At 40.4% G+C, this 27787-nt stretch overlaps 1 protein-coding gene across 1 annotated transcript; it reads right to left on the bottom strand.

Moving 5' to 3' along the window:
- Positions 1-771: 771 nt before the first annotated feature.
- Positions 772-27787, bottom strand: Msl2 (MSL complex subunit 2). Its single transcript, XM_075964868.1, has 2 exons — positions 27302-27787; positions 772-3697 (listed from the first exon to the last, which is right to left on the bottom strand). Exons 1-2 carry the CDS (start codon positions 27441-27443, stop codon positions 2106-2108), a joined length of 1734 nt encoding a protein of 577 aa, XP_075820983.1. The 5' UTR covers positions 27444-27787; the 3' UTR covers positions 772-2105.

A 27787-nucleotide genomic window follows, 5' to 3' on the forward strand; every position in this document is an offset into this window, starting at 1 on the left:
AACACAATCAAGGTCCTCACATACTCATTTCCACTTTTGTCTATTGCCAACCTCCCATGCATCAAAATACAAAGCTAGATTATCAAATTTGGGGAGTAATGAGGTACTCCATGAATTTTAAGATCATTTTAGGAAAGTTTGGGAGATCTGCAAAATAAAGCCTAATTATCCATGTGTACAGTCTCATTTCTAGTCATTTTTGCAGTGATCATTAATGAATAAAAAACAGATTTACATGATTATATAGCAGGGGTTCTGGTCCAACACAAACTGTTACAAACTTTAGGTAAATACATGGTTCATAAGACACTGCTACCACTTAAAGGATTTAAATAAATTCCAAAATTTGGTAAGCAAATAAAGACAAGACAACTAAGAAGCATTTTCCACCATTTACTCTTGTTATCAAAAATAGTTCAACTCTTCTTGCAAAACAAAAACAAAATCGTACATACTGGACACATACATCACATTTTTCTTCCTATGGCTTTAGCCCACCCCCGCCCCACCAAGAGACCAAAAAATTTTTTTGTTTTTTTTTTGTTTTTTGTTTTTTTAAAAAAAGCCCAATGACAACAACAAAACGACTACCTGACCACATTCACAGAAAATGACACCAGAATACACTACAAAACAGGAGGTGTCATCTGCTCTGTGTCCAAAGGATTCTCTCCGTTTCTTTATGAGGCGAGGAACCATCATTGAACATGCTGTGTGCCAAATCAAAACAACTCCAACACTCAGATCTCACCAGACGGTGAATGCAGTAGGAACTGGAACTTCCCTAGCAGTATTTCTCTTAAAATAAGCACTGCCAAAGCAGCGACTCTGAAATCACAAGGTTCTCTCTATACCTAGTCAGTCCTTGTTTACCTGGGCTGTGCTCTTTCAAGCAACTGACTAGACTTCCCTTCAACAGAATGTCTGTCTTCCCCATGAAGTTAACAGGAAGAAGTACATTAAAACTCAAACACAGTTGTGCTTTACATGCAAAAGAGCATTCTAAAGAAAATCCTCCGAGCTTTACACCTACCTAAATGCACAGGCTTCATCAAAGGCATCTTTTATTAAGGCCTTGATAAAGAAGCCTTCATTATAAACAGCACCCTTTAAAAGGAAAAAAAAGGAGTATATTCAAGGTAAAGCCTGTGGCAAATAAACAGGAAATAAAAATCAAAGAAGTCATCAATGGCAATAAGTATAATGCATAAATCTGGGAACATTTAGGGCATTATTCCAAAATTATTTTAAATAAAACCCAATTTTTAAATTCTTTTTATATTTTTAAAAATTATGTCACGAACTATATAAATTCAATTATGTTCAGAATAAAACAGCTCTTCACTTTATCAAATAGAACATTGCTCAAAGTGAAAGGACTTAGGATTTTCTCATAGAAGTGAGTCATAACTAGAAAGGGGGCTGAACTCAAATATTTAAAGCATAAACAGCTTAACATTTGTGGTCTGACAGAATTTATTTGTTCACTTTTTAAAAGACAGATTTCTTAAAACATTCTAATGAGGGGGAAATTTTCTTTCATAATACTGCTGATTTAAGAACTGCTACATACACGCCAGTAGCCAATTTTCATGATCAGAAATGGTATTGTCAGCACAAAGGTTGAGCTGGACACATCAGCTTTTCACCAGGAGAAACATCACTGCAGCATCTGAAGGCAGCACAAGGTCTCCTGATAAACTAATGGCTACTTTTCCACAAAAAAATTAGCACAATCGTTATGGGCCGACTGGATACCACTTCCTTACATTTAATCATCAACTTTGATTATGCACAAAGCATGACCATAAACAATGAGGTTATTGTTATTTTCCTTGCCAAAGTTCATTTTGTATAAATCAGTTGCATCAGCATTTGTTCTCAAACTATGAGGTTCTGTAAGAACTAAGAACATATAGTTGTAGGGTTACTCCTCCATTATCTGCAAACTATTTCCCCGACACTAACACATATAACTTAGCAATGAAAACACTTGATACAAGTGATCTATATGCAGGAGCTCCGGCAAGTTAAACCAACAGAACCATAGCTGCCGTAAAACTGTAGCTATTTCCTACCAGGGGTAGGTTTCAAGACCCACTGATTTAACAGTCGAATCTCATATCTATAGCTTCATCCAAACTTTTATCATCATGTGTACTGGCAGCTAAAAATGTCGTTACTGGGGACCCTGTGACATTAATTACACTGGTGCTGGTACTTGCATTACGTACAGCAATGCTAGTCACGTTAATGCCCAAAGTGAGCCTGGTCTGCTCCAAGGCCTTTTCTGGCACCGCAAATGCCTCCAGCTTCTTCTCCCCATTGGCCATATAGGAGTTTTGGCAGCCACGACATATACAATCTAAGCAGGCTTTCCGGTTAGAGTAACAAGGGCAGCGTTGGCCGCGGCATGTAAGAACACTTGGATTTTGAGTAGCACGCCCACATTTACATCCTTTCTTTTCCTGGGGCTTTTTGTACACAGTCTTGGTAGGACTTCCTGGCATAAAATGATGACTAGCAATCTTTTCCTTTACTGTTTTGTCTTTTTTAAGAATACCTGGCTTAGATTTAGAGTGGGATTTCTTGGATCCATGTTCATGACTCTTTTTCATGCTTTTAGTAGATAAAAGTACAGTTTTGCTGATCTTGGGTGTCGTGCCTCCATTGGGAACAGTTGCTATAGGCTGAAGAGAGATCTTGCTTTCCCGCTTCACTGTCACCGGAGCAGATGCCCCCAGTGTTGGGCCTCGGATAATGGTAGAAATTGGAAGTGGCTGAACTTTCTCACTGTCGCTTTCAGATCTGGATCTTTTGCGATTCAACTTTGCTACCTTCGGAGTTGCTGCTGTACATGATAACCCATGAAGTGCAGGGCTGGTAGACATGAAAACATTATGGCTAAGAGACTGGGAAGAAAGCTGCAAAAAAGGTCCATTAGATACAGTGGCTTCCAAGTTTGGCTGCAAATTAGGACAGCAAACCTCTGTATTTGAAACAGTTTCTAAACTCCGGAGTACTTCCTCAACACTCAGCAAAAGCGAGTCACCAGGTTTTATGTCTTCACTGAAACTACAGATATCAATACCTGTGGAGCATAAGTCAGTGGCTACTGGGTCACAGACAGGGGGGAGGCTGTCAGACAGATCCTCAGTTTTTATATCAACAGTATTACACACGTCAATTGTATTTGGATGTTCAGGTGAAGGGATATTTATACCAAATCTATCTATTGAAAGCCCATTGTAAGTGGGCAAACCATTGATAACAGAACTGCCGATAGCAATGCTGAGGGTACTTTCAGACATTGGAGATAAACTAGCTTGAGGATCAGCTGTGGGCTCTGAGGTTGAAGGTAAAGGGGAATGTGTCAAACACAGAGTGAAGGATGAATCGGAAGGTTTCTCTGTCTCCTCACAAAACAATGATCCGTCATTAAGCAAAGCTAAAATATCAGAAGAACAGTCAACTGCTTCTATTATATCCCGCGCCAGTGTTGTCTGGGTTATATATTCACACAGTTTCTTGTAGCAGTTCACGAGGATGCTTAACTGCTTGTTTTCCTCAAACTGCTCATAGTCTTTGCACCAGCTACATGAAGGTTTCATCATCATTTTCTTGCCTTTACAAGTTTTGCAGACATAGTGTTGGCAGGTGGAGTTGGTGGGTGCAATGGGATCTTGTAGCAAATGTCCTAAGAGGGAGGAGGAGGAAAACACAGATTTTAGTAAAACTAATTTACAGTTTCATATAATGGCGTTCAGCAATTATTCTCTTAAAACTGAAATTAGTTAAACTCTCTAGACCGAGAGGGGTGTATATACAGAGATAACTGGAGAATATCAACAGCTCTCTTCATTTCTGTAATACATTCTCCAGTCTGTTAGCTCAAACCAGTCTTCCTTGATTCTGGCCTTATCCACAAAATGTCACCACCAACCTTCTTATGGTATTCTCTCAAAGGTTATCAAGAGATAAAGTTTAGTGGCCAAATCATGAGGTGTAGTCTTAAAACCCCTGAGGCCTCAAAGTAATGCAACATAAGACAACTTATTGAATAATCAATACAAATGTAATTTCAACCAGTTATTATATATGTGAACCATAATTTTTTAAATTGTTTTTATTGAGCTATATTTTTCTCCACTCCCCTCCCAACCATAAACTTTTAAAACCAAATGTAACTACAATGGGCGAGGGCCTCATTTATTAAAAGACAAAGGAGTTTTATTCAATTCAAATTCTTCCACAAGGAATCAAAATGAGGGAAAATATAAGTCAGACACAGTGGCACACTCCTTAAATCCCAGCACTAGGGAGGCAGAGACAGGTAGATCTCTGTGACTCCTAGGCCAGTCTGGAACAGTGAGTTACAGGACAGCCAGGATTACATAGAGACCATGACTCAAAAGATAGGGGTGGGGGAGAGAATGGAGGGGTTGCCACCATGCCTGGCTCAATACAAACTCTTTTCCAAGTTAACAACTTACCTCTACACACTCTTGTGGGCTGCTACATTTACATGGATTACAATAAAGAAAAACGGAAGTAATGCTGCACTCTAATGACAGGATTCAAAAACAACTTTATGTAGTAAACCACAGGCATCCTAAGTGCAGCAACATGAAAGAGAAGTGGGGCTGGGTAGTTGGCTCAACTGGTAAGAACACTGGCTAACTGCCAGGCAGTGGTGGCTTTTAATCCCAGCATTCAGGAGGCAGAGGCAGGTGGATCTCGGTGAGTTCGAGCTCAGCCTGGTCTACAGAGTGAGTCCAGGACAGCCAGAGCTACACAGAGAAACCCTATCTCCAAAATAAAACCTGGCTAACAACACGTGTGATGCAAGCATGTGGACATGCACTCAAATCCCCGGAAACCACACACAAAAACTGGTTGTCATGGCACACACCAGTACACAGCGAGGATATGATAGTGGGGAGGATCACTGGAGCTGACTGGCCCTAGCCCCAGGTTCAGTGAGATCTCATTTCAATGCTATAAAAGGCATGGTGATAGAGCAGGACACCTGCTGTCCTCTCCTTTAGCCTCTGCTCTGCACACGCAACCTGCACACGGGTACATACACCACACACACAAGTAGTCTCCCAACTTGAGACAGCTATCAAATTATAAATGACCTATAAATAAGAACAAGGGGTGAGTCAGTAGTGGTGCACACCTTTAATCCCAGCACTCAGAAGGCAGAGCAGGAGGATCTGTGAGTTTGAGGCCAGCCTGATCTACAAAGTGAGTTCCAGGACAGCCAGGACTACACAGAGAAAACCCTGTCTCAAAAACCTAAGCTACCCTCAAAAAAATAAATAAATAAATAAATAAATAAAAATAAAATAAAACAAATAAGGGAACAAAGGTAGACTCAGTCCTTATCGTTCATTACGCCCCTACAGAAGCAATTGTTTTTTAGCTCCCAATTCAAATGGTTCACAGCTGACCCAAAACAATTCATCTTCTAAATCATACAAAATTGAAAATCAAGAAGAAAATGAAATGTCCAAATGTTTTTCATATACCTAAAGTAAACTGTAAGCTAAAACACCATAAAAAAATTAGAAAGCATTTACTAAGTGAAAATAGGAACATAACAACATTTAGGAGAGACAGTCCAGACTGACTGGAGGGAAGCTGTTCTCTTTACAAGGGTCTGTCTGAACTGAGGCAGGCATGGCAGCACACACTTGTATCTTAGCTACCTAGGACACCAAAGCACAGGATAAATTAAAGCCTGGGCAACACAGTCTCTCAACCTAAGTCTGCACCAGAAAACTGAGTCAGCCCAAGCCCTTTCTCCTTTCACTGCACTAGGACAACAAAAGTTTAAGCAGGACAAAACAAAGACCAGAAACGGACGGGGCAAAGAGCTCAATCTACAGCTCAAGATCAGTCTCTATTACAGAGCAAGACCTTGTTTCAAAAATAAATTTAACTTTATCAAGGAGGAAAAAAAATAACAAAATCAGAAATGAAATTATCTCACCAGTGTCCTAGAGAAATTTAAAGAGCTGAAAATACCTTCAACAACTTTTTGCCAACCAGTCAATCACCTTGGGGAATCCCCAGACAATGATAAACACAAAAATTAAAAACCTGAACAGACAAAGCGCAAGTAACATTATAAAATAAAAACTGAAAAGCCTAAGAAACGCTAAGGCAAACTGTTCATGGTTTTCAGTGCTGTGTGTCTGTCTGTGTGAGGTCCCTCTCCCTCCACCCTACCAGTGCTGGGTTAGACAGGTCTTCCTTGCCTGGCTTCCTACATGGGCACTGAGAATCCACACTTGGGCTCTCATGCTTACACAGAGGCGCTTTACCCACTCAGCCATCTCCCTTGACCCCTTCATTTTTAATTTTTAAGTAACACCAAAAATCAGACAACAAAAAGTATTAAGACCCATGGTACTAAGGTCATCACAAAGACGAGATCACAATCACTAACAGACAGAAAAAAGAATCTGACATGCAACCCAAAACCTTTCCATGTCTAATATGTATTTCCAGAAAATTAAAAATCACCTTTTGTTAGGTTTTGTTTTTCAAGACAGGGTTATCTCTTTGTGGCCTCGCTGTCCTGGAACTCACTCTGCAGTGCAGGCTGACACTGAACTCACAGAAATCTGCCTGCCTCTGCCTCCCAAGTACTGGGATTACGCTTCTTTAACCTACAGCAGACACATTTTTTTCCACTGAAAGTTATTTGAGGGGAAGGAGAAGGCATTTGGCAGAGCTGAGAGAATCAAGGCACTCAGATTGAAAGAAGATGGAAAACTAAAGATTACGCCCACATCTATACCTAAAATCTATATGTAATCCCAAGAAAGTCACTCACAAGAACTTAGGAACCAATGAGTCTAGGAAGGCCATAACAAAATGCAATATGATAATTGCAAGTTGTGTTTCTACGGATCAACTCTAAGTAATTTATATTTCCCAAAAAAATCTACTTAAAACTAATAAAAATGCATTTTAAATATTTAGGAAAAAAACACTTAGAAATATTTACATACAGGTGAGATGTAAAAATGGCAAAATCATTTTAGAAAACAAAACAATTCGTTTCTTTTAAAAGTTAAATTAAGGGGCTGGAAAGATGGCTCAGAGGTTAAGAGCACTGACTGCACTTCCAGGGGTCCTGAGTTCAATTCCCAGCAACCACATGGTGGCTCACAACCATCTACAATGAGATCTTGTGTCATCTTCTGGTATGTAGGCATACATGGAAGGAATATTGTATACATAATAAATAAATAAATCTTAAAAAAAATAAATAAAAGTTAAATTAAGGGGCTGGAGAGCTTGCTTGGTAGTTAAGGAGTTCTGGCTACTCTTCCAGAAGACCTGAATTTGATTTCCAGTACCCACGTGGCTGCTCAGAATCTCTCTTCAAAGTCAAGCCCCAAAGGCTCGGTCTGACACCCTCTTCCAATCTCTGCAGGAACCAAATGTGCATGTGGTGGTGCATATGCAGGCAAAACACACAAAAAAATAATTTAATTTTTTAAATTAAAAAATATTCTTGGCTCAGTCTAAGGATACACAAATAAATCATTTTTTCCTCTTAAGTGCATATACAATCCTGAGTAACAGGGACACATTCTGAGAAATTTACCATTAGACTGTATCATTACATAAATACAATGTAAACTACAGCAATAAATTAGTGAATCTCTCAGCATGCCCTCTTGACACAATTCAAGAAATGGTATATATATAATGTTGCTACTAGTGTCAACACACTACACTGCATTAGAGCAAACTTTTTTAGTACAAGTACTCTAAGCCAGACATGACAGGGCATCAACGACCGCGCGTGCACGCAAGTGCACACACACACACACACACACGCACACACACACACACACACACACACCTGTAATCTCAGCATTGAGAGGGCAAAAGTAGGAGTTTAAGAACAACATGAGCTATATTATATAAAGGGACACTGTCTTAAAAGGTTCTTGCTCACAGGTAGACAGCTTGTCTGGCATGTGCAATCCACAAATCCAAAACCCAACACTACAGAAAACAAGTAAGGCATGTATTAGTAGACACCTATGTCAGTAACACAGGCATTTGTTCACAAAGTGCCATCACACCCAGCTGAAGCACTGTCTTTTCAATTATCCATTCTTAACAGTGGGGTAGTTTAACAAAAACTATTTTGATTGGATTACTAGGAAAAACTAAGGTCAGAAGCTGAGAGGGACACAGACACACAATTGACAATCGCTTAAAACACAACAAATGTCAATGACGTAAATTTTTTTCCAGTGAGCAGTGGGAATATAATGCAATAGCTGTTACAGGAGGGGAACAAATGAGTGTTGGAGTGTGGAAAGAAGGCTTCCTGTGGAGGTCTTGAGTTGAAGGAAAAACAGTGTAGGAAGGGCACACACATGAAGCAAGCACGGCATATTTTCTAATATATGAGCAACCACAGAATCATAAAAATATAAGGCTTGTGATTGACTGACCATGGAAATCAGTTGTTCCTATGGCCTCATTTTAGCCAAAATGGATTTTCATAGATTATACAGCCAGGTAGTATCAATAAAAAAGATGAGTCTACAGACTCCCAACCTAGTGTCTTCATCCATGTCTTCCCCTTATTCTCCAACAGGCTGTCCTCAAACTCATATGGTAACTAAGCAGGAAATTTAAAACTTGTGCCCACTTCTTAGGCACTGGGGCTGAAAACACTGCAGCTATGCCTGGCTTGGGAAATCATACCCAAAGCTTCACATATATTAAGAAAGTACTATTTACCAGCTGACCTGCATTCCCAGCCCCTTACTCTAGTGTTATTTTTCTTATCCAACACCATCTCTATGGCATCCAACAATCTCTATGGCATTTACTGAAACAATCTTATTTCCACATTTATTATAAACAATGATTTGATTACTAAAAGTGAAACACAGACAGAATGAATAATCAACTACTAGATAAGGCCTTTACTAGGAAGGGAGAAACAGACATAGGTGTTACCCATAACTGGAGAGTAACTGTAGAAGGAAGGAAGAATGAAGAAAGAGGATAGTCTCATCAAGACATATAAAAGAGGTAGTTTGGCTTTACGGCTCACAAATTGGGGCTGCAGAGTCCTGCCTAGATTCTCTATGACCCCAATTTCTGAAACTAATCTGAAATGCTTCATATAAGCATATGTGGTGGTTTAAATAAGAATAGCCCCCACATATTTGAATGCTTAGTCATCAGGGAGTTGCACAACTTGAGAAGGATGAGGAGGTATGGCCTTATTGGGGGAAGTGTAGCACTAGGGTTGGGCTCTGAGGTTTCAAAACCCCAAGCCAGACTGAGTGTCAGTCTCTCTCTGCCTATGGACCAGGATGTAGCTCTCAGCTGTTTCCCCAACACTATGCTTACCAGTTGCCATGCTCCCTGCCACGATCATAACGGAATCATCCTCTGCAAAATGTAAGCAAGCCCAAATTAATTGTTTATTTTTCAAGAGCTGCCTTGGTCACTGCAGTGGTGTGAAAGAAAATGGCCCCCACAGGGAGTGACACTATTAGGAGGTGTGGCTTTGTTGGAGTAGGGGTGGCCTTGGAGGAGGTATGTCACTGTGAGGGTGGGCTTTGAGGGAAACTTTGCTCAAGCTACTCAATATGACACAGTTGCTTCTGTTGCCTACAGATCAAGAGATGTGGAACTCTCAGCTCCTTTTCCAGCACCGTGTCTGCTGAGTGCCATCAATGCTACCTGCCATGACAATAATGTACTAAACTGAACTGGAAGACAGCCCCCAATTAAATGTTTTCCAAGATTTGCTGTGTGGTTAAGGCAGCACATATGCTGGGAAGCAGTGTTATTTTCTCTTGCTAAAGAGCCCAAAAAGGAAAAGTTCAACCTCCACACCATTTGACAGCAATGGAAACCTCTGCTCAAACTGCTTGAGTATAATGTATTTACCATAAATGATAGTATTTCAGATAGCCTTGATTTTATACAAAATTGATTTATAAAGCATGATCATTTATAAAATGTTCTAGCGGCAGCAATAAATCAAAACTGACAAATCAAAACAGGCCTTAAAGTTAAGCCCTAATCCTCTTGACTTGTTAGAATAAAATATACAACACTGAATCTTATTCATAACCCATTCAGCCTAGATTCAGATTCTAGTAATTAAAGGCAAGGATTAAAGACTGAAAGAAATCAGGCACTGTGTCTCATAAAATCTCAGCACCTGGGAGGCTGAGACAGTGTTGCTGTGTTTGAAGCTAATCTTGGCTACAGAAACCAATTGGGTCTGTTCTAATGGAACACATTTGGAATCCCAACACTTGTGAGGCTAAAAGCAGGATCTGGAGTTTGAGGTCAGCCTGGACTATGAACAAGACCCTGTATCAAACAATCATCCAATAATTATGTATTTCTCCCAAGGCAAAAGTCTAAGATAGGATCAGAATAATAATCCTTTCAGATTCAATCTGGTGATTTAATTTTTTTTTCCTTTTTCAAATGAAGAATTAACTGCTTAGGCTATCTTCATTTAATAAAGCACGTCTCCTAGTTGCACACAATTGTTTCCCTGCACTTGGGGAGGCAAGAGGATTGCAAGCCTATATATACTTAGATCCTATTTGGAAAACAAAACAAATAAAAACACCTTTTCTCCTTCTTTATCACTTATGTAAATAATTCCTGTGGTCCCGCTATTTGCCATGCACTGTGCTACAGCCTGGCACCTATCATTTAAGAAAGTATTTTCTGGAGTTGGAGCGATGGCTCAGAACACTGAATAGTCTTCCAGAGGAGCTGGGTTCAATTTCCAATACCCAGAGGCCTCACAAATGTCTGCTAACTCCAGTTCCAGAGACTACAATAGCCTCACATAGACATGCATTCACGCCGAACACCAAAGCACATTAAAAAAAATTTTTTTAAATATCTTCTGAACTTTTTACTATCTTTGAATTAAAAAACCAAAAGTACACCTCCAAATTAGTGATCTAGAAGTTTCAAAACAATAACTAGAATATCTTCCTTCTTTTAAAAATATGTTTGCAGCCAGTTCATGTTGCCACATATGAGAGCCAGGTGAGTCTGCTGGCCTGTACTACAGACAAGGGATTACACAGCACATACTATCTAGAACTGACAAACTCTGGATACATCAATATCATGCCCTCAGTAAAGAATGTGAAGAGTCTTCACATGCATGCACACACAGCACAAATTCTGCATAAATGTTTACTCACGAACACACATGCAATAATATTGCATACATAGTTGCCAATAAAATATGAAATTAGAAAGATATAATTAAGCCGCATATGATGATGCACACCTTTGATCCCAGCACCCAGGAGGCAGAGGCAGGTGGATGAATCTCTGTGAGTTTGAGGTCAGCCTGGTCTACAGAGAGAGTTCCAGGATAGCTAGGAATATGTAAAGACACACTGCCTCAAAAAACAAATAAATAGGCAGGCAGTGGTGGCGCACGCCTTTAATCCCAGCACTCGGGAGGCAGAGGCAGGCGGATCTCTGTGAGTTTGAGGTCAGCCTGGTCTACAAGAGCTAGTTCCAGGACAGGCTCCAAAGCTACAGAGAAACCCTGTCTCGAAAAAAAAAAAAAAAAAAGATAAGTAGGTGAATAAGTAAAGAACTCAAAGCAGGTGTGCTAGCACACACACCTTTAATCTCAGCACTCCAGAGGCAGCAGCAAACACATGTGAGTTGAGGCCAGCCTCGTCTACATAGAATGTTCCAGAACAACTCGGGCTACACAAAGAAACCCTATCTTAAGAAATATTAATATGACACCAGAGAATCCACTTAAAATTTTACTCTTGACATTCCAAAAGTCAGGTCTGTTTTAAATTTCTGATTAAGCAGCATTTGGAATCTGTCAAACTCAGATCCATCCAGTTTATTTTAATGGTTTACCAAAAGGCAAAGAAATGTCTCAGAACATTAAATAAAAAGCAGTGCTATAACTAAGGTTTTTAGAAATTATTAGATCTCTAATCAAATAATCAAGCAGTGATGTTCAGAATAGTATTAACCTCTTTAGACATCCCTAACCACAACCCTGTAACTGATTTTCTTTATAGATCTAACACAGTCACAGTGTTAACAGAACAGAGTTTTACAATAAGAAAAGAAGGTGACAGATATACAAAAGTCACTAAAATTGGTGACTGAGTATTTTCATCACCATGTTAGGGAGAGTGATGAACCTGTGATTCTCCTCCAATGGGTGGAGGGATTCTACAAAACCACATTCAAAGTAATGTTGCTTATGTTTTCGTTGTTGTTGATGTTTTTATTTTTTGTTTTTCTCTTGAGAAGGGATATGGTTGCTCTTCAATCTGAAGCGATCCTCAGGTTCCTGCCTTCTGTATGCTACCACATTCAGATACAAGTTATTACTTCTAAGTTCACTATTGCTTTAAACCACTAGGTACTATTAGATGAGAGACTAGGGATAGCTACACATATACCAATCTGACCAGGATTAAGAAAGGGCTGGAGAGATGGCTCAGTGGTTAAGAGCATTGCCTGCTCTTCCAAAGGTCCTGAGTTCAATTCCCAGCAACCACATGGTGGCTCACAACCATCTGTAATGAGGTCTGGTGCCCTCTTCTGGCCTTCAGGCATACACAGAGACAGAACATTGTATACATAATAAATAAATAAATATTAAAAAATAAAAATAAAAAAAAGAGCTAGTTCCAGGACAGGAACTAAAAACCACAGAGAAACCCTGTTTCAAAAAAAAAAAAAAAGAACTAAGACAAAGAACAGTTCAACACTACAATTGTGCTTGTTACTGAAGCCAGTCAACTATGACAAAATATTTTCTAATACTCAAGGCAATCGTTTATAAGGTAAACCTCAACAGGCAATTAATGGTATATATTTAAAAACCACTCATCACAGATTAAATGGATGATTTATAACTACTCAAGCCCTCAACACATTCATAAACAAGTCATGCTTCATTTCAAATTCTAGCACAAATTAAAGGAGACTGTCAGATATCGTTTATCTTAATAACAAACAGGACTTCTATAGTGTTTGTAGATACTGAGCACTTTTGTAATATTTCGTCATTTTTCTGTTTTAGCAAAGCAATAATACTGTTCATTTAATTATTGACAATAAGACAATGCACACTAGTCCATTAGGCACAATTAATCTGATCCACAACTGAACAATCACTCATTAAATTCAGAACCATATTTCGCAGGAGGTTTGCTTTACTGCCCTCTCTCTTGACTGTCTAAGAAAGTGAAGCCACTGTGAAGCCCTGGCTGTCTTGGACGTAGCTGAGGGCCAGGCTGACCTTGAACTCTAAGGTTAAAGGGGTGTATCCTGATTTTACCGCCCTCCCATAAATACATTAGCATCTGTAAAACTTGTGGAGAAATTTGGCTAATAGAATGCTGCTTCAACTTACTAAGCATATACCATTTTTATTTGATTTTTATTTTATTAACCTCATACAAACAGTACTCCAACTGTCATCCATCAGCTAAGCATCTGACTTAGTATCAAGGGACGTGGCCCCAGCACGTGCATTTTTACAAAAGGTTCCCAAATCCTAATAAGCATCAAATTCAGAAACCATTAATGACATAACTTTTTGTTTTTGTTAACATAGAAGTCATCTTTCACAGTTACAAGAATTCCTGGAGATATTTTTGATCAAGCCAACATAGAAATAGAAAATGTGATTAAATGCTTTTAAAGAAAAAAACTAGTGTATGCAAGACTATAATATAAAATTCAGTGTCAAAACACACAAATTGTGACTTTCCTCTATCTAACAAGAATATTGTTTTATCTAAATTATGCTTTTAAAAATGCATGGTAAAGGGGACTGATGGAGAAGGCTCAACAGTTTAAAGCACTTGTTGCTCCTGCAGGATCTGGATTTGGATCCCAACAATCAAAAAAAAAAAAAAAACCCAGCTTACAATAGTCTATAACCCAGTTTCACGGCAAATGGTACACTCTTTTGACCTCATGGGCACCAGGAACACAAGCAGTGTACATATACACATGCAGGCAAATATATAAGTCTTTTTTGTTAACATTTTGGGATCAGGAAGATGGCTCAGTAGGAGAGCTTGCCACACAATCATAAGGATTTGAGTCCAGGTCCCCAGCAAACACGTGCAGAAAAAAAATAAAAATGGGATGTTACAAGGTTAGAAATGAATATTGAAGGACTATAAAATGACTGGGGTTAGGGTGCACAATATAAAATTCACAAAGAATAAAAAAAAATGGGAAGGAGAAAAGTGTGCCACAATAAAGTTCTAACTTCAGCACTAAAGGACAGAGAGAGGCTCACTAGAGCTGGGCCAGCTAGCCTAACCAAAAGTGAGCAAACGGGCTGGAGAGATGGCTCAGTGGTTAAGAGCACTGACTGCTCCTCCAGAGGACCCGGGTTCAATTCCCAGCACCGAAATGGCAGCTCACAGCTGTCTGTAGCTCCAGTTCAAGAGAATCTGACATTGTTACACCAATGTGTATGGAATAAAGTTGTTGGTTTTGGTTTTTTTTTTTTTTTAAAAAAAGTGAGCAAACTCCCAGTCCAAATAGAAACCTGTCTCAAGAGATTCAAGTTAAGGACAATAAAACAAAATACACAATGCCTTCCAACTTGGGCTACACAGTCTGTCTCTATAGGTTTCTAAAAAATAAGAGCCAAGCATAGTAGCATGCACTTACAATCTCATAAAACACAAGGGATCAGGTAATTTAGAACCAGTTTTAGTTAAATAATGAGTTTGAGACAATTTTTTTTGGGGGGGGGGTGGTTTGAGACAGGATTTCTCTGTGTAGTCCGGGCTGTCCTGGAACTCTCTCTGTAGACCAGGCTGGCCTCGAACTCACAAAGAGCCTCCAACTCCCGAGTGCTGGTATTTAAGGTGTAAACCAACACTGCCAAGAGACAAATCTTGTCTGTAAACTTACAAACTCTTTTATAAACAGACTAAAATACATTTTATTAAAAAATCATATTTGAAATTGCTTTTACTAAAATAGTTACCATTTTATTACTATAGGCTTCAGAACTGTAAACACTTCAAATATTTAAATATCACCTGCAATCAGTCTTTATTCTTTTCAAAGTATGAATGTATACTAAGCAGCACTCTTTCCCCTCTTCAAGACATTTTTAAGGTTTTATTACCAAAAGCATCTAGAAATTAATTATAATTCTTATCAAAATTCCAATGACATTTTTCACTAAACCATTTTTTAAAAACCCAACTACCAGAGGACACTGGAGGAACCACAATACTAAATTTCAAATTATACTGCAGAGCAACGGTAACAAAACAGCACAGTACTGGCACAACAGACACACAGTCCAATGCGAACCAAAGGGCATCCATCAGTAAAGGCACAAGGATCTGAACGCTGTTAACCAACTTTATGAAGCCAAAACAATACAGTGTTGTCTGGCTAACAGATAATATTGACAAGCAATTATTTTTCTTATCCAAGTAACAAGGTTTCAGAAAATAATTCAGGTTCCAACATTAGAAATGCTAGCATCTAGTGTCGAGCGTGTAAGGAGAGCTTTTCCACATTCTTCGCTGTTCTGGATTACAAACCCAGCTATTTACAAGGTCCGTGGGGTATGGTGCAGGGTGGGGAATTGTGATATTTTGTTTGTGTTCTGACAAATAAAGCTTGCTTGGAGTCAGAGGGCAGAGCTAGCCACTAGTTAACCAAAGAGGAGACAGGAAGTATGGGTGGGCAACCAAACTAAGGATGATGGGAAGGAGAAGAGCAGAGAGAAGTCCCAGCCAGAGGCAGAGGGAGCAGGAGATGAACATGTCATGCTAATAAACATACTGTGATGTGGTGGTGCATAAATAAGGAATATAGGTTAACTGAAAATGTTAAGCGTTAGCTAGTAACAAGCCTGAGCTATCAGCCTAGCATTTACAAGTAATATTAAGCCTCAAGTAATATTAAGCCTCCGAATCAATTATTTGGGAAGCGGTCTCCAAGTATTTAGAAATAAGCAGGCAGGAGAGAAACATCCAATTACAGGGTATAGGTATGGTGTGGTAACAATGGCTGAGTGTGGCTAAGTACAAACAAGAGAAGACATACTTCTATTGTCAAGGAGAAGGGGGCCTTCAGACTCCAGCCAGTGATGCTTTATCATGAAGAAATGTTACTGTTGCATGGTCCAGAAGGTCCCGACAATGCTGACTTACATGTGAACTACACATTTTGAAATAATGACAATAAACATTACTTTTTTTGGTTAATAAGAATGTCAAATTCATAATCAAATTTCTGTTCTGTCTTTAAAGACAGAGTTCTCAGTTGCCCAGGCTAGTCCTGAAGTCATGGATTCAAGTGACCTTTCTGTCTTAGCCTCCCCAGCAGCAGCTGGATCTAAAAGCACATACGTATTACCATACCTCAACAGATTTCTGGTTGGTCTGTCTGTTTTCATAGTGTCTTACTACACAACCAAGATGGTCTCAAATTTGAAATTCCCTGCCTCAGTCTCTGTAGAGCTGGAATTACGCATATGTAAACCCAGAGCAAGCTTCAAATTTCAGTTTCAATAAACTTCATTTTACAATACCCAGGAAAATGTAAATGCTTTATACAGACCACTAGAGCGAATCATCTCATGCAGTCACACACCATAGGACCTTGGACACAAAAGTCCTTACTTAGCCGCTGCAGTAGTAACTCGGAAGATGCTTCCTCTCTCAGAAAAGACAGAAACCTGCCTTCCAAAAGTCAAAGGGTAAATTTTACCAAAGGCTTTCTCTCCAAGAAAAACAATCTGATAATATTTACCTAAATAGCTGTATGGGAATTGGAACTCAGTGATACCATGAAGGAAACCCCCAACAGGGCCCATGCCAACATTAACTATGAAGAAGACTCAGATCCATTCGATGGACTCACCAATCTAGTCTCTTCTAATCTTGGATTTCTGTATTATATATGACCAGAATCCCAAATTTCTATACCAGGCATGTTTTACTTCAAAGGACATGTTCAGCAAGTTTCCTAGAACCAAAATCTTTGGGGGAAGAGGATGTAAAGAGAAGGCTTAGCAGTTAAGACTGCTTGTTCCTCTCGCAAATGACCATTTTGTTCCTAGCACCCTCTTCAAATAGCATACAACGACCTCTGACTTCCTTCTCTGGCCTCTTCAGGTACCTACCCATGGACAGCACATATATACACATACACACACCTACAAGCAGAGAGAGACAGACAGAAAGTAAGACTGAGAGAGACAGAAAGGAGGAAAATAAAAATAAATCTTTAAAAAAAATAGTAAGTTAGATGCGGGCACTCAAGAGGCAGAGGCAGGCAAATCTTGAGCTCGAGGCCAGCCTGGTCTACAGAGCAAGTTCTAGGACAGCCAGGGCTATGCAGGAATGGGGAAGAGGTCTCACTATGTAGACCGGGCTACCTCTGCCTCCTGAGTGCTGGGATTACAGATATATGCCATCATGCAAGGTATGCAAGGTTCACACTTCAGTCTTAATTCCTAACCTTGGCTCCAATCTCCCCCAAGCCATCAGAGCTCTCTCTCAGCCTTCAGTAACATAATGCTCAAATCACTATACAACTTGTTTTTGTCTTTCAAGGCAAGAGAGTTCCACATAACCCAAGTTGGCTTTGAATTCTTTATAAACTGAGGATGACCTTGAATGTCATTCTGATTCTCTGGATGCGTGTACAATTAACTGTGATCCAAGGATCAAATCAGTCTCCTCACATACTACGCAAGCACCCTCCAACTGAGCTACATTATATCCCCACTTCATAACTGGTCTTATGAGATATCCCACTATGTGGCCCAAGCTGGTTCCAAGCTCCTGGCCTCATGTGATGACTCCCCTGTCTTTCAGCCTCCCCAGTAGCTGAGACTACAAATGTGCATAACTGCACCTGCATCTCTGAATACTTTTAGTTGAGATGTCTTCATGGATCTAAAACCTACTCTACCTAATGTCTCCCCAAACTCAAAGACCTTCTTTACTTCATTTCCACTATCAACTAAATTACCTTTGACCGCTTGCATTTTTCCCATGATGCTCTGACAATTCTTCAAGAGAACTCAGTACAACCTTTAAAGTATAGCTAAGGCTATATACAAAGAAACCCTGTCTAGAGGAGACAAAAACAAAATCTCACATCAGGGTATAATTTAGTTGTCCCTTTTCTTAGAGCCTATGTTCCAAGATCCTTAGGAAATGTCAGAAAACAGTACAGTATACTGAATGATTTTTTCTATAAATACATACCAATAACTGTAATATACCGCAATAAAAAGTATATGAATGTGCACTCACACTCTCTCTCCAAGTGTGAGTGTGTGTGTGTTTCTAAACATCTACTACCAGTGAAAGAAGATATAAGCTTAGTATCCTCAAGGCCCTGGTATTTAACTCCAGCATTAGTGCAACAAGGTGGCATATGCTTGTCCCAGCACCTGGGAAGCAAAGGAGCAGATTTCTGTGAATTCCAGGCCAGGCCAGTTTGTACATAGCAACTTCCAAGTCAGTCAGGGCTACACAGTGAGATTCTTGTCTCAAAAACGAATAAGCATGTTTTAAAACACCATTAAAGAACCCTCTTTTTTTTTTCTCTTTTACACTTTAAATTAAAGGCTTTCATCTTTTCACTGAAAGGAAGTATTTCCTAGTGTTTTCTTGGGAAAATCTAGTGCTAGTATCACTCCTCTTGAGCTCTTGTTGAGAAAATTAAGGGTTACCTGAGCATAAGCACTCACATAGTGAGTTTAATCATCAAGGCCATGGTGTAGTACAGGGTGGGCAGCACAGCAGTGCATACTCTGGACAAAGGTCTACCCAGAGTAGGAAAAGAGTGAAGACAGAGTAGCCTGGCGATGGTGGCGCACGCCTTTAATCCCAGCACTGGGGAGGCAGAGACTGGCAGATCTCTGTGAGTTCAAGGCCAGCCTGGTTTACAGGACAGGCTACAAAGGAAAACTATACAAACAAAAAAGAGTGAGACAGCACAAAGACCAATTTAATGCTTAGGGGTTTTTTGTTTGTTTGTTGTTTTTCTCAGAATTTTCCTTTGATATTTTTAGGCTGTGGTTGACTACGGGTCACTGAAATTGTGAAAACTACAAACAGGAGAGAACTAATACTTGAGGTATTTATATACCCTTGTTCATAATAACAACACTGTTTGAAATAGCCAAGAGACAGAAGCAACCCAAATGCCCATCTAAGAAAGAATGGATAAACAAAATACATATATACAACAGAATTATTCCTCAGCCTTAAAAGGGAAATAATGTCACATGACATGAGTTGGAGGAACCTAAAGACATTATGCCAAATTGGGTCTATGTAGCCTTGGCTATTTTCCACCTCTGAATCCTCCTGTTTCCTCTTCCCAAGTATTGGAATTGCAGTCATGTCCTGTGGTGATATTTTGTTTGTGTTTTAACAAATAAAGTTTGCCTGTTTTAACAAATAAAGTTTGCCTGAAGATCAGAGTGCAGATCTAAGCCACTAGAGGCTGGGCAGTGGTGGCACAGAGTTCACACAAAGGTAATCCTACTAGCACATAGGATCCCACACCTTTAATCCTAGCACTAGAGAGGTGGAGACAGGAGCTATAAGGCTGAATACAAGGTGGGAGGAGACAGTCTGAGGCAACCATCTGAAGATGCAGTCAGTCTGAGGATGTAATCTTGGAAGGTAGTCTTTATTTTTTTATTTTCATTTTTTTGGTTTTTCGAGACGGGGTTTCTCTGTGGCTTTGGAGCCTGTCCTGGAACTAGCTCTGTAGACCAGGCTGGTCTCGAACTCACAGAGATCCGCCTGCCTCTGCCTCCCGAGTGCTGGGATTAAAGGCGTGCGCCACCATCGCCTGGCTGGAAGATAGTCTTGAGGAGAAGATTGCCCCTTTAGCCTGAGCATTGGTAGAGATAGGAACTCTCTAGTGGCTGGCTGCTCTACTTCTGCATCTGACTCTTCGTTTTTATTATTAATGCCAACTAGAATTGGTGATACAATGTGCCACCAAACTCAATGAAAATAGCACATTAATTATCAAAAAAACTGTTTAAGAAAAAAGATAAAAACAAAATGATAATACATACACAAATGGCCTTTAGTTTAGCTTCTTTCTAAAAAAATAAATTATAAAATAAGTCACTCATGGTTATATGTTCAAAAATATACATCAAAAGAGACCTGGTATTTATAAATTAATTTGCTCTGGCACAAAGCAAAGTATTTCTGCCCAAAGACAATCAGAACTCTCGGCCAGAAACAGATTTCCATCATCTCTCCTCCACTAAACCCAATGTGAGTCCACCATGGCTTTTACCAATAATGGAAAAACAAGCAAAATAAAAGCAATCCTTCCTAAAGCTACACCTGTTCACTCCTCACAGCTATTTCTCAGTCTCGGATCACATCCGTCTACGTTAATGATGCAGAGAAGGTCTCTTTTCAAAGACACAAGTACTCATCAGTTCAACAAATAATTTTTGATAGCAGTCAAGACAGAGGTACAATGGTGACTAAATCAGTAGACTCCCACCTACTCCACAGCACTAGGACTAAGAGAAGACAAGTGTTCAGGGGTGCGAGATGGCCCAACAGACACTGACAACCACACACAAGCTTGGTAACTTAAAATTCAATCCTCCAGACCCCCATAAAGAAGACAGCGCCAACTCCACAGAGCTCCCCTCTGACCCCCATGCACATGCGGCATGCACTCACACTGGCATGCACTCACACTAAGTCTTTAACATAGAAAAACAAAAACCACTGGTCACTATGTCACACAGTCATACGTAAGTGGAAAATATTAATCTCCACTCTAGGCCCTTCCTGTAAAGTAAGAATTATGATGCCTAAACGGTAAGCCCAAACCACTACATTACCAGGACAGTATTTATGTGCCAGAGTAGAAAACTGACCTAATATTTATAGGACTACAAATAGCTCCCACAATAATTTCAAGTTCTAACAGTCTAATTTGACTCTGATTATCAAACTTGTACCACTGAAGACTGACAACTTTACAAAAACCTAAAATCCACACAACATACTCAGAACAAAAGAACCCAACTACCCGATAAAGCCAAGCTAACACTTAATATAAGACCTTAGAGCAGACACTTAAAAACAGTACTCAGTTACTGTTTTAGCCACTTACTGTGATCTGGAAAGAATAGTAATTCTCTTTAAATATACAAAGTAACTTGCAAAGAAACAAGAAACGGTAACATTGTTAATAAACACTTCAAAGAACAATGACATAAAATCTGTAGCCCAGTGAATATTTCTCATTTAATAACTGACCAGAGTGCATAGGCTCTTCCCTCATCATGGGCCATTAAGCACCCTGGGCCTGGAGAGCTAGCTCACTTAAGAGCACTAACTGCTCTTGCAGAGGAATCAGATTTGATTCCCAGCACCCAAAAGGCAGCTCTGTTCCAGAGGCTCTAACGCCCTCTCCTGGCCTCAGCAGACACTGAAAGCACACAGTGCAGATATACATGCTACTGTCAAAACACCCTTACACAAAAAAAATCCCCCAAATTTCTTTTTATTTTATGTATGTATGTATCTATCTATTTATTTATTTATTGGTTTTGTTTTTTCAAGACAGGGTTTCTCTGTAGCTTTGGGGCCTGTCCTGGAACTAGCCCTTGTAGACCAGGCTGGCCTCAAACTCACGGAGATCCACCTGCCTCTGCCTTCTGGCCTCAAACTCACAGAGATCCACCTGCCTCTGCCTTCTGGCTTCAAAGTCACAGAGATCCGCCTGCCTCTGCCTCCTGACTACTGACTGCTGGGATAAAAGGCATGTGCCACCACCACCAAGCCCCACCCCCCCAAAAATGTGGGATATCAAGCACCTAGCAAGGACCAGCCCAAGACTTTCAGTAGATTTGTTCTTGTTCTTAAAACAGTTTCAACACAGGGCTAAAGAGTAGCTAAGCAGATAACAAGTACAGGGCAGCTCAGAACCATCTGTGACTTCAGTGGCGAGAGATCCATCAACACATCCTGGGCTCCAAGAGTACATATTAGGTCTACACACATGAACGCAGGCAAAAACTAACACACATACAATAAAAATTCTTAAAAACTCAGCTAAGCAGAGTGGCACATGCCTTTAATCCCAGCACTCTAGAGGCACAGAAAGACCGACTGTCCTCACCAGGCGGTGGTGGTGCACACCTTTAATTTCAGCACTTGGGAGGCAGGTGGATCTCTGTGAGTTTGAGGCCAGCCTGGTCTACACAGAAATTCCAGGCCAGCTAGGGCTACATAGTGAGATCCTCTCTCTCTCAAAAAAAAAAAAGAAAAGAAAAGAAAAGAAAAGAAAAGAAAAGAAAAGAAAAGAAGCGGAACATTCACCAGCGTTGGAGAGACAGCTCGCCAGTTAAAAGCACCACCTACCAAAAAAAAGAAAAGGCACCTCCCAGCCTTTTGTGGAACTATACAGTTCCACAAGATCCAATGCCATCTTCTGATTTCCTAGGGCACCTGCACACCCCTGGCGCACTCAAACACAAGATAAAATTTTAGAAAAAAAGTCTTAAAAAAAGCGCACACATAACTCGAATTTAAGGGAAAAAAAAACAGATAAAGAAAACTAAAGCAAATTTTAAAGCAACTTGTGTACCACAATTCAGTACTGAATTGAATGAAAATGGCCCCCACAGATTTGTAGGGAGTGGCATTATTTGAGAAGATAAAGACTTGCAGCCTTGGCCTGGCCTCTGAAGTTTCAAAAGCTCAAGCCAGGCTCAGTGTTTCTCTTTCTGTTGCCTGCCAATCCAGATGCAGAACACTCAGCTACTTCTCTTCCTAGGCCACCATGCTTCCTACCACAGCAATAATGTACTAAACCTCTGAACCTATAAGCCACCCCCAATTAACGCCCTTTCTAAGACCTGCTGTAGCTGGTGGTGGCAGCACACATCTCTAATCCCAACACTAACACAGATGGAGCTCATTGAGTTCGAGGCCAGTCTGGTCTACAAAGGAAGTTCCAAGGCAGCCAGGACTGTTACACAGAGAAACCCTGTCTCAAAATAAATAAATAAACAAACAAACAAACAAACCAGAAACACATAGTTGCTGTGGTCAGAGTCTCTTCACAGCAATACAAACTCAGCCAGGCATGCCTTTAATCCAAGGCAGAGGCAGGCAGGCAGATCTCTTGAGTTCAAGCCCTACAAAGTTCCAGGGCAGCCAGTACTATACACAGAGAAACCCTGTCTTGAAAATCCAAAAAAAAAAAAAAAAAGTAGGGTGGTGGTGGCACATACAGTTAATCCTAGCACTCAGGAGGCAGAGGGACGTGGATCTCTGTGAGTTGGAGGCCAGCCTGAACTACAGAACTAGTTCCAAGACAGACTCCATAGCTACAGAGAAACCCTATCTCGAAAAACGAAAGGGAGAAAGAGAAACAGAAAGACAGACAGAAAAGAAAGAAGAAATTAAATGAAACCCTAAGACAAGAAGAAAAGTCAAGGAAAGAACACGCCAAATACTTAGGGTTTTTACCTTCCCTTCCTTCCCTCCTCACTTCATTTCTCTCTGAGATGTTACATTTTACAGAGCAGGAAAGAGTGAAAGGAGCTACACAAAAATGTATAATAATCAGTATTTTCCCTAAGAACTTTCTTATAGACACCAGAAAACTAAGACGATTATAAAAACTGCATTGAAAGGAATGATAAAAATACCATAACTACTAGAACAAAGGGTTACAGAAGTTCAGAAGACAAGAGAACTTTTTGCTGGCCTGAGAGCAAGGGAAAATTCACCAAAGGAAGTTAATGAGCTCTGGAACCATTACAGAAAATGAGCATTATCTTAAGGCAAAAGGAACTTTAGGAAAGCCAGGTCCTGGTGGTGCAGGACTGTGGTGCCAGGTATTCAAGAAGGCTGAGGAAACAAGTCACTAGGTCAACAACACATCCTTAGGTTCAAGCCCCATAAGGAGAAGAAAGGGAAGAGAAAAAAAATATAAAAATCATGTTTGTAAAGGTAAAAACATCTATTTGGCTGGAATAGAAACACTGTTTGGGGGAGAGGCTAACCACAAAATACAGAAAGGAGTACAGCAGACATCAGAGGACCTGGTGAAATTAAACATCCTATTTACAGCACCAAAACAGAATTAAACCTTTTACAAAATGTATTATTTTCATGAAATAAAACTGCCATGCATACTATTGAGTTTATGCTATTGAGCTAAGGGGGAAAAAAGTACAGGATTGTACCTCGTACAAAGATGCAGTGCTGGAGCTGAAGTCAGGTCATTTCTTTCTCTAGAGAATCATGGGCTTGTGGGTGTTGGGAGAAAAAACCTAGACCTATGTTCCTATTGCTGAAATGTCATTAAAGACAACCTGCAAATCTTTTCCATAAAATGAAAAGGGAAGAAACTGGGTGGTGGTGCATGCCTTTTAATCCGGTGCATGCCTCTTAATCCCAGCACTTGGGAGACAGAGGGAGGCAGATCTCTGTGAGTTCGAGGCCAGCCTGGTCTATAAGAACTATTTCCACCACAGAGAAACCCTGTCTCGAAAAAAAAAAAAAAAAAAAAAAAAAAAGAACTATTTCCAGTACAGGCACCAAGGCTACAGAGAAACCCTGTCTCGAAAAACCAGGGGAAGAAAAAAAAGGAAAGGAGGCAAGAACCAAAGAGATAATCGCCAAGGCTGAGTATTAAAATAAATAGACTACAGAGTTAGGCTTTACTTTGAGGCTGGAGAGATGGCTCAGCAGTTAAGAACACTGACTGCTCTCCCAGAGGATTGAAGTTTGACTCCCAGCACCTACATGGTAACTCACAACAGTCAGACCCAGAGGATAGACACTCTCTTCTGGCCTCCCCAGACACAGCATACATGTGGTACATATACAGACTTCAGACAAAACATCCATATATGTAAAAGTAATGTTTTAATGTAGTTTTATATTTAATGTTTTTAAGCTTGTGTTTAAATTATTAAGCCCATTTTTAATTAGACCACCACTACTATGAAGCTGCTTTAAATAATTTAAAAGTCCACCCAACTTGGTGGCACACACCAAGAAGCAATCCTTGTACTCAGAAGGCTGAGGCAGGAGGTTTCCAGTTTTGAGGCTAGCCTAGATACATAATGAGATCCTGTCTCAGAAAAATAAAGTAAGATTGTAGTTCATCAGTAGAATGTTTTTGCTTATCTAGCATGCTCAAAGTCCTGGGTTCTACACTTAGCAACGCAAAAAATAGGATTCCAAAGTTCCAAACACCTAAGCACTATCTAAAATCGCCACTTCCTAGCAGATCTTAGGCTCCACCCATCTAGAAAAGGGGGGCTATAGTGCTAGTCGATAATGGCTTCCCTTGTGGCCATGTGGCTAGCTACCCTACTGACCTCTTGCCCCTACTTTACCAAGACAACAAATTCAACTACACTCCTAAAGAACAAAGCCAGGAGTGTCAGTGGAGAAGTCAATCTTAGAAACACTCTATGAAATAAACTCAGAAGCAGAGAGTGCTCTTCAAAAGGCACCTGAGAGCCAGCACCACCAAAAATTAAAAGTGAGACTCCAAAAGGGAGAATCATTAAACCAAGCAAATTCTCCGTATGCTTCCCTGGGTTATCCTTCAACTGAAAGCCAATCAGAATCTAGCCCTAAGCCCTCATTTTACACAGCAAGACAGGAGACCTAAAGCAGTTAGGCGATTTTCCCTAAGTGACCAATAAAAATACTCGTCATAACAGTGCTAAATCACTTGGTTTCTTAAATGAGATTAAGTACCTGATGACAGAAATCCAATCTTCACCCCTTCCATACCCTTCAGTGACCTGCCCTGAGCGATACACAAAGGCTGGGTCAATCAGTTCTACCCATCAGTCATTACTATCGAGAAATTAACTCTTCCCCATTTAGAGTGTCTCCACCCTTAAATTCGCACTGAACATGCAGATTAACAAACCTCAAATGAGCACATTAACTGGAGTGCACCATCAGTACCTTGCTTGTTGCCCTTTTATTAAACGTTTCCTGCTGTGTGTGCACTTTTGCTTTTTTTTTTCCTTTAATAGGTGGAAGATTTATACGACCTCAAGAGAGACCGAAGATAACGGTTCTGGTTTTCAATACTACTTAGTTATTATATATGCCCAGTTAACACAAATGACTGGCCCTTTAAATACTTCCAATTAGACAATGTTATTTTTTTCTCATCTCTTATAAATAATTCTTAAATGTCGTAACCATCAGGGGTTAATACCCTTTGAACAAAAACATCTAAAAATAATCCTCTGAAACCGGACATGGTTGTGCATGCCTGAAATACCGACGTTCGAGAGACAGAGACACGAGAATCACAAGTTCGAAGTCAGCCCTAAGTTACATAGTGAGAACCTGTCTTTCATTAAAAAAAAACCTCTGCCAACCCACCAGATATTAAAATCATAGAAAAACTAATCTTGAAAAAAAAAAGCCACCAACTAAAGAGTACCATGGGGACTGGAGAGATGGTATAGTGGTTAAGAGCACTGACTGCTCTTCCAGAGGACCCAGGTTCAATTCCCAGCACCCAGATGGCAGCTAACAACTGTCTTTAACTCTACGATCTGGCAACCTCACACACACAGACATACATGCAGGCGAAACACCAATGTACATAAAATAAAATTTTAAAAAAAAGGAGTATTATCAGCTTCACTAGGTCACTGTTAACCTTTAAACCTGTTGTAGAGCCAGGGGCCCTGAGGTGTCTGCCTGGAGGTGCAGCGAGATTACACCATTTTACAATTATTTAACGGGTGCAGAAACGTTACATGGATATGTAACAATGTTCGACCACATTTTAATCCCAGCTGTTTTCAATCCGTTTCTGCAGCAAAAGCTTTAGAAAAAAAGAAAAAGGCAGCATGCTGCTGGCATCTCAACCCCAGTTAAGACATCACCACTGCATGTGTGACGCTGTCAAAGCAATTTTTAAGCTATACTTAAAAAATAAACCACCACCAGAAAGATGGGTCAAGACGAACGAATTAAACCGTTTTGAACGTTAAAGCCGCCGTCCAAAGTGGCCGGGAAAGGTTCTCCCTCTTTCTGAAAAGCCGGGCAAAAGTCCCTGGGCGAGTTTCAAAACTAATGACCGTACACTACGGCACAGTGGCACCGCTTAAAGTGAACTACTGAGCCGGCCAACCGTTCGCGCTCCTACTGCCAAAGGGCCTCGAGAAAACAGGCAGGGAAAGGGGAACAATAAAGCGTCTCACCGCAAACACAGCAAGAGAGGGACTGTCGGAAGTAAGGCAAGAGCCTGTTAATCTCTGTAAACGCCTTGGGGTCTCCGGGGTCGTAGTTGAGCACTAGGCGGCTCGCGGAAATGTAGAGAGCAGTAGCATTCACGGGGTTCATTGCAGACACTTCGACACCAATGGCTCCCGGTTGAAAAGAAATTCCGGATCCAAGTTTGTAAGCAGCCGGGGAACAATGGCGAATTTACAACAATTCGGAAGAAATCTGAGCAGAACCGCTGGCCCAAGCAGCAACCAAAATCCGTGCAAGTTTGTGAAGCTGAAGCGATCCTCCCACACATGGGGCCTTGCCGCCCCTCCTCCGTCCCTGAGACTTGCAGCCCGAAGAGAGAGAGAGGTTAAAAAAAAAAAAAAACAGGGTTCGAGTTCGTCCTAGACAGCCGCGGCTTGGCTGCTCCGGCCGGGATCGGCGCTCGCTCTAGCCCCGCGGCTCGGCGGGCGGCC

The sequence above is a fragment of the Microtus pennsylvanicus genome, chromosome 3 (genome assembly GCF_037038515.1).
Source record: "Microtus pennsylvanicus isolate mMicPen1 chromosome 3, mMicPen1.hap1, whole genome shotgun sequence".
NCBI lineage: Eukaryota > Metazoa > Chordata > Mammalia > Rodentia > Cricetidae > Microtus > Microtus pennsylvanicus.